At 26.1% G+C, this 8,235-nt stretch overlaps 1 protein-coding gene across 1 annotated transcript; it reads left to right on the top strand.

The window, feature by feature from the left end:
* The first annotated feature begins 6,293 nt into the window (after nt 1-6,293).
* Nucleotides 6,294-7,954, top strand: LOC124942858 (delta(8)-fatty-acid desaturase-like). The gene has a single exon (XM_047483425.1). It carries the CDS (start codon nt 6,422-6,424, stop codon nt 7,739-7,741), a length of 1,320 nt encoding a protein of 439 aa, XP_047339381.1. The 5' UTR covers nt 6,294-6,421; the 3' UTR covers nt 7,742-7,954.
* Nucleotides 7,955-8,235: the final 281 nt, after the last annotated feature.

Genomic DNA, 8,235 nt, shown 5'->3' with positions numbered 1-8,235 from the left:
GGTGCCCGGAGCGAAGATATCTTATCTGTTTATCATCTGAATATTATATTATTTCCTGGCGTTAAAAGGCGCTTCCGTTAACGGCGTCTGGTGTGAACCCGGGCCTAAACCCGGATTCTGGATTCTCCCTCCCTCCGTCTCCTGCCCAGATTGATTTATTATTAAATTAATAATGCTGCAATCTGATTGGTCCGCCACAGGGGAACACGGCAATCGGTAGCAGAAGATCTGAACTGGTAGCTTGCATGAAATATCTTAAAAGCCAGTATTTGACTTCAAGGTGCCTCTTTAATCGACCGGACTCATATCAATGTATTAGCAAATGACCCGAGGGGTTTGTCTCTTACTATGAGATCGATCCGGTACTAATAAAACTTCATCTTTTGTGAAAGATTCAATAATAAAACTAAATTTAAAATTATGTTAACCAGATTATCCGTATTTACTTATTTGGCTTTGTAATGTTTTTTTTGTTTTTCTTTTGCCTAAATTAGGTCTTTTATTATTGAGTTTTCTATCTTTTCCATACCAAAAAAAAAGAAGTTTTTTTTTAATCTTCAACTGTATGAGGTGCATCATGATTACTCATCACAAGACAATTTGAACTCATGATTCATGCAACAAAATTTCATGAAACAATAATAGTATTATCAAAAGCATGGAACATGTTAATGCCTAAAATTTGAAGTCATGAATAAAATTCAGGATTTACAGAAGATAAAGGTTAGAGGGTCTTTGAATTGAATTAGATTGATTATATTATTATTAATCTTTCACCCATAATTATTCATGTCATTGCAGAAGGAATTAGAAAAAATAGAAATCTTAACGTCAAAATTCTATTAAATTATACTTTTGTATATTCCACTAAAGGGGATGTTGTATTTTCTAATTTGTTGTCCTATGTTACATTTTAATTAAAATCTTGAAAGATTATTTTGATTACAAAAGTATACCTTTCAAATATGCGGTTAAATCAATCTTAGAAATTCAATTTTCTTCAAGCATATCTAAACAGGGAAAATACAAAAACTATAAAAAAAAAAAAAAATGACCAAATTAGATTTGCTTGTCTGCCTTCCTCCAAATCATGATTCAATTTATAGATTTGTTGTAAAAGAAATAAACACATATTTCACAAAAATTATGTCATGGTTTATAATAAGATTCAAAAAAAACGCAATTAACATTTACCATAAATAAAATAATTACTTATAATACGAAAACACCTTTCTCAGAAAACCGATTAGTCAGAAAAGTCTAGAATGACTTTCTAGTTTATTCGATTTTCTGCTCTTTTCTGATTGTAGTTAATATCCATAATGTAGTTATACGCTTAGAGTTGTCCGCCCAATTTTTTCACTCAAATTTCCTTTTCATTGACCTTTTAAATGTGTTTGATTTATGTAGATTTTGGAGGTTTTCAAATTAAACATTGTGACCAATATCATGAAGTCTATTTCTATCGGACCCACTTTTCGTCAAATGATAGTTGGCACCGAAAACCACTTTTTGTGTGAAGCATCCTAAGATCTCCTAAGCCTTGAATTCTGAGATGACTTGGGAGTCTAAGATTGTGTGAGGTGTGGCGATCTATCATTCTTTGATGCCTACTGCTCTTATTGTGCCACAATTATTTTTTAAATTTTTTTTATTTTACTTTTTTATATATATTTGATTTTTTTTGTTGAATTAATCATTTCTCCGATTGTAAATATGATTTCATCATTCATAAATAAATAAATAAGAAAATCTAAAACGAACATTTTACAATCAATTTAAAATAATTAATTATTTTTAGTTAATTGATAATAATTACTTTAGAAATTTATTTTTATTTAGATATTATTTGTAAGTTTTATAAATTATTAACTAATTTAGTTTTTCAGATATTTTTCTATACGATCAGAATCTCTTTATTCAACGCAAAATATTTTATTTTCTAATTTCATAAAGAGAAAATTAGGTAGCGACTCTAAAAAGTCAAAACTAGTCTAATCGATATCATTAAATCATATTTCGGTTCTTCACCTCATTTTATAGAAGACGACTTTCGATAAAATTGTACTTTCATTTTTTTTTACGAGATTCGAAAGGAAGGTAAGTCATTAGATTTAATGAAAGCAACATTAAGTTATACTCTAGTTTAGCCTATATTTTGATTCTTAATCCCACTTAGGATTCGAGAGTAATGTAAGTTATAAGTAAAAACTATCGAATCGAAAAAACGTTTTAAGATGTCAACCATTTTTAAATTTTACATAACTAATTTGTCAAAATCTCAAAACCATCTTTATCCACTCCATTAATTTTAGTCTAACAAATTATATATATATATATATATATATATATATATATATATATATATATATATATATATATATATATATATATATATATATATATATATATATATTAATCACATGTTAATAACATTTTTTATAATTCATAATTAATTAAAAAAATGTTGTTATTATTTTTAAATAAATTTGTGATTTTATTTAGTTAGGTAAATAATATCAAAATTGTCAAGAAAACCAAAAGAGAAAAAAAAAAGTAATAAAACATTCTCGGATATGAATTTATTCACGGATATAACTTCCAAAATTATGACTTTTCTAATTAAACCTAATTGGGTAAGTCAAACATGTTCCTTGGGCTAGGAGCCCAACAAATTTTCTTTTTCTTTTTTATTAAAGCCCAAATCAACTAAAAATTTTATTTATTATGTTAATTATTTTTTAATTATTATATCTTATTTTATTTATATGACTTACAAAAAATAAATTAAATTAGTGCATCTCTATTTTATGTGGTCAATATATATGCTTTGTAATTGGTTTTATCAATTATACACCTAATCATTTGGGATTTCTTAATTGGTTTCATGAATAAATTGAAAAATAAATTTGGTGAGTGAATCATGATCTCAATTAAATATAATATATATATATATATATATATATTATTACTTTATTTAATATTCACATCTCTAAGGTTTTAGATTTGAAATAAAAAATTAGTTAATTTTTTAAATTGTTAGATAGAAAAAGTACCAAAGGTGAGGGAAATTTTTTATTTATTTATTTTAAGGTAATACTCTTCTCATATTATCATATATCATGGAGATTATTTGAAACTTTTTTTTATGACATTGAATGAAATTTGATAATTATGGACTATTAAGTATTAATTTTAATATTATTTGAATAGTCTTCCTTACAAATTACTTAGCATTGAAGAAAATAAAATAATAATAATAATTAAAGGTTTGACTGGCTTAAGAACATGACAAAAGGCTATGTGACTCATTGAAGAAAAACTTCTCACGTCTAGAAGAGCCTAGAAAGGAGATGAATATATGGAGAATAAATTTAATTAAATATATAAATGTGATTATTTTAAATCATTAGTATTTTTTAAATAAAATTATTTTATTTAGTTACACTAATAAGAATATATTTTTAATTTAATATTTTAAATGTTATAAAAAAATATAAAATAATAATATTTTTGGTATGTGGATTATATCTAACAAACTTATGCATGTCGGTTTGTTCTTATTCATGAAATCAACCCACGTGTTGTTGGCCTGGCAGGAGAAACGTAGGCCCCACTTAGCTTTAACGTTAATGAATAATATAAATAAAAAAACTCTAAATAAATTAAATATTAAACATAATAAATTATAAGACTAGTTTTATTGAGTTTACTTATGGCGTAATTTGCTATTTTAGACTCAAATTTGGGTTTGTTTTATCGGCTCGAATTTTGAATTTTTACCTATGAGGTTAGAATTATCAAATATGTATCTAAGAGACTTTTATCAAATTGACAAAACTTTTATTTTTTATTTTAATTTATTATTTTATTTTTTTAATTAATTTATTAGTAAATGAAATGATATTTACAAGTTAAAAATTTAATTTTTTAAGATTTGTGCATTTTAATTTGTCGAAATTAATTTGGTAACTAAAAAAAAGTGTAATTTGAGAAATTTTTAATAAAATATAGATTTGTATTAATTATTTAAAACTTTATAAAGACGTAATTTTGTGTACGATTTATCAATTTGAATGTATTTATGTGTTTTAAATTAAATATTTTTTTTAGTTATATGAATTCAAAACTGTTAAATACGGTTTTATTTGGTTAAAAAAATAGGTAATGTTTGAGAATAATTTTAAATTTGAAAAAAAAATTATACTTTTTTAAATATGTTAATTTAATAGAATGAAAATACAATTTTAAAATAAGAGTACAATTTATAAGAAAATTTTAAATAACTAAAATTGTGATAATTGAAAACTCATACGAAGCAATTGAAAGTTCGAACTTTATTTAGTAAAAACAACTCAAGTTCGGGTCTCATTTGATTGATGATGATTTTTGAGGATATGAAAAATATTTTTTATAAAAATATTTAAAAGGTATTAATATATAATAATAAAATAAATATTAATATTTTAAAATATATAATATTTTATATTTTAATTAATTAAAAGAATAATAAATTAATGTTTAATTAAGTAAAGTTATTTAAATAACTCAAACCAAATTATTCCTAAATTCATTCATGTCCATGACAAATATCTTATTATTTGAATTTTGTTTGTATTGTCTAAGTTTTTATTTAATAATTATATTATTACATTTAGAAGAAAAAAGATAATTAAATATTGTTTGGTAAGAATTATTTAAAAATAATTCTTAAAAAAACAAAACATTCTTTTACATATTCCTTTCATCAATTCCTTTTATAAAATAAAAAATACTAAAATAACTTATAATTTTTTAATTACTTTTTATTCAATATTAATACTTTTAATATTTTTCCTAACACAAAATAATCAATAACTAAATATAACTTTGTTTGGTAAAAATAATTTTATCTATCTATTTATCAATTAACTTTTTTTAAAAAATCTTATATTTTCCAATTTATTCTTAAAATAATAATACATTACAAAGTCCTTTTCACTATTAATTTATAAGGATAAGCATAGTCTATGGCCGCCCCACTTCAACGGAATTATTTGAAAGTTATTTTAAATAATCCGTTGATTAGTCAATTATCCCAAAGCTTTGTTTGATCTTGATTCTTTTTTCTTTTTTTAGAATTTCTTGAAATTGTCCACAAAATTTTATCTGTTAAGAAATTATTTGTTTTTTTATTTAGATTTTAATTATTAAAGTAATAGTATTTTAATATTTTATAATTAGTAAATTGAGTGATAAAATCTTAAAAATATATTTAGCTTTATTCACATTGAAATTTTTAGGGATGATATTTGCATGAAAAAATTTTGTACTATGATTAATCGTATTTGTGACGAGTAGTAAAAATCGACAACTCACTTACTTTTATATTGTCTAGGATGACTAAAATTTATAGTTTTTTTTGTAATTTTATTAGAATTCATTGAGTAATGTCTGAGTATTTGAATAATTATTGAGAATTTTGAATTATACAACTGATACAACAGTTTTACCTATTTTGATTATTATTCAAATTATTTTTTTAGTGAATTATCTGGTTGGAGAGAAATCGTCAAACTTTTAATAATCGTAGTCATCTAATGCATATCGTTCATAATGTTACTATTACGACGTTTTATTACATTTCATCCGGAAAGACCGTAGAATCGATAGTAGAGAACTTACGAGCTCGATAACTTATTATGTAACGCGATTTTTTATTTATTTTTATCATGTTTTGTGGTTATACTTAAACAATTCTTATCATTTTTAATATTAATCGATAATTAAAAATATTTTTTATCCATATATTTATTAATTAAATCAATTAATTTATTAAAAAACTATTTTATTCTCTAATTAATTTTTAAAATATTAATATATTATAAATTTTTTCACTAATAATTTATTTGAAAAACGCAAAACCGACCTTAAACATAATAAGGATAATCACAGTCTATGGCCGTCCCACGGCCCCATGACAACGGAATTATTTGAAAGTTTCCGTTGATTATTCAAATAATTCTAGAAAGCTTATTTGATTTTGAATTATTTTTAAGAATTTCTTGAAATTGTCTACAAAATTTCATCCGATAAGAAAATGCATTTTTGGGTTTTTAATTACTCTTTAATTATTAAAATAATAATATTTTTATATTTTAATTGATAAATTCTCAAAAAAAAAAAAATACGGTAAGAAAGTGAAATCAAACAAGTTCTTAGAAACCCATTTATTTATTACAAACCGAACAATTTACGCGGTTTATAGTACAAATAAAAGTCGTCTCTTTTCATCGTCTCTGTCTTTATCTAAAGGAACAAATCCCAGTTCATCATCATCATCTCCAACTTGCAAAAAAGCTGAAAAAGATTCCATCTTCATCTCCTTTAAAATAAAAATAAAAAACCCATCTTTTTCAAACCAAGATTTCCTCTCACAACAATGGCGTTGGAAAAAAAATACATAACTCAAGAACAACTCAGTCTTCATAACAAACCAGAAGATCTCTGGATTTCAATTCAAGGAAAAGTTTACAACGTTACAGAATGGTCAAAAATCCATCCCGGCGGCGACATTCCTCTCTTAAATCTCTCCGGCCAAGACGCCACCGACGCATTCATCGCCTTTCATCCCACCACCGTTTGGCACCGTCTCGACAATCTATTCACCGGTTTCCATCTTCAAGATTATCAAGTAAACGAACTCTCCAAAGATTATCGAAAACTAGCCACAGAATTTACTAAATCCGGTATGTTTGAGAAAAAAGAACATGTCGTGATCAAATCCCTTTGTTTCATTTCAATCTTGTTTCTATCATCAATCGCCGGTGTCCTATGTTCAAACAGTTTCTGGGTTCATATGTTCGCCGGAGCTTTACTGGGTTTTTCATGGGTTCAAGTTTCTTATTTAGGTCATGATTCAGGTCATTACAATATGATGACTACAAAAGGGTTTAATAAACTAGCCCAAATTATCTCCGGCAACTGTCTGACCGGAATCAGCATAGCTTGGTGGAAATGGACTCATAATGCTCATCATATCGCAGTTAACAGTCTAGATTATGATCCTGATTTACAACACTTACCCGTTTTTGCAGTCTCAACAAAGATCTTTGATTCAATCAGATCTGAATTCTACGGCCGTGAATTAACATTCGATTCAATGTCAAAATTCATGGTTAGTTATCAACATATAACATTCTACCCTGTTATGTGTGTAGCTAGAGTGAATCTGTTCTTACAAACATTACTACTTTTGTTTTCAAAAAGAAGAATTCCAGATAGGGGTTTGAACATATTAGGAATTCTTGTTTTTTGGACATGGTTTCCTTTACTAGTTTCATCACTACCGAATTGGCCGGAGAGGATTCTATTCGTTTTGATTAGTTTTGCAGTGACGGCAATTCAACATATACAATTTTGTTTAAACCATTTTGCTGCGAATACACATGTGGGTCCTCCATGTGGGAATGATTGGTTTGAGAAACAAACGAATGGAACAATTGATATTGCTTGTTCGGATTGGATGGATTGGTTTCATGGTGGATTACAGTTTCAACTTGAACATCATTTGTTTCCTAGATTACCTAGATGTCAATTGAGGAAGATTTCGCCGGTTGTTAGAGATTTGTGTAAGAAACATGGTTTGAATTATAGGAGTTTGTCTTTTTATGATGCGAATGTTGAGACTATTAGGACTTTGAAGAAGGCTGCTATGGAAGCTAGATGTATTCTTTGGGAGGCTGTGAATACTCATGGATGATTATTGAGTTTGGGTTTTGAGTTTTCCGGTGACTTTGACTCCGACCGACCGGCTTTGTTTGTCTATGAGAGGGTTTTTATAGATGATCATCTATCTTTAATCTTGATAATGTCTTTTTATTCATTCAATTTATGTAACCTTATCTTTTTTTATATGGAATACACTTAAATTTGACCTCGAAAAATACTATTCTAATGCTTTTGTTTCGATTAAGTTTGTTTTTACTTGACATGATCCGATTTCATATTGTCTTTTACACTCTCTTTGAATTTCGACTATCTTTGAATTTCGACTAGTGACATTTAGAGCGTGGGATCACCAACAAAATACGCAATTCTTATGATACTCAAAGGGTAAAGTTGTGACAATTCTTATGACACCCTATTGAATTGTAAAGCTTTGACACAATTCTTATGATACCCTATTGAGTTGAGGAGAAATCGTATCTTTGTTCAACTACTTAGGGTCATCTTCGTACACTAGTTGGGTATAAC

The sequence above is a fragment of the Impatiens glandulifera genome, chromosome 6 (assembly GCF_907164915.1).
Source record: "Impatiens glandulifera chromosome 6, dImpGla2.1, whole genome shotgun sequence".
In the NCBI taxonomy this organism is placed as follows: Eukaryota; Viridiplantae; Streptophyta; class Magnoliopsida; order Ericales; family Balsaminaceae; genus Impatiens; species Impatiens glandulifera.
Note: the sequence above shows the minus strand (reverse complement) of the source record. Positions and strands in the feature narration are given on the sequence as shown.

Bases quoted from the DNA above. Each gene is read 5' to 3' on its own strand.
- LOC124942858 (XM_047483425.1), top strand. From the start codon at position 6,422: ATGGCGTTGGAAAAAAAATACATAACTCAAGAACAACTCAGTCTTCAT.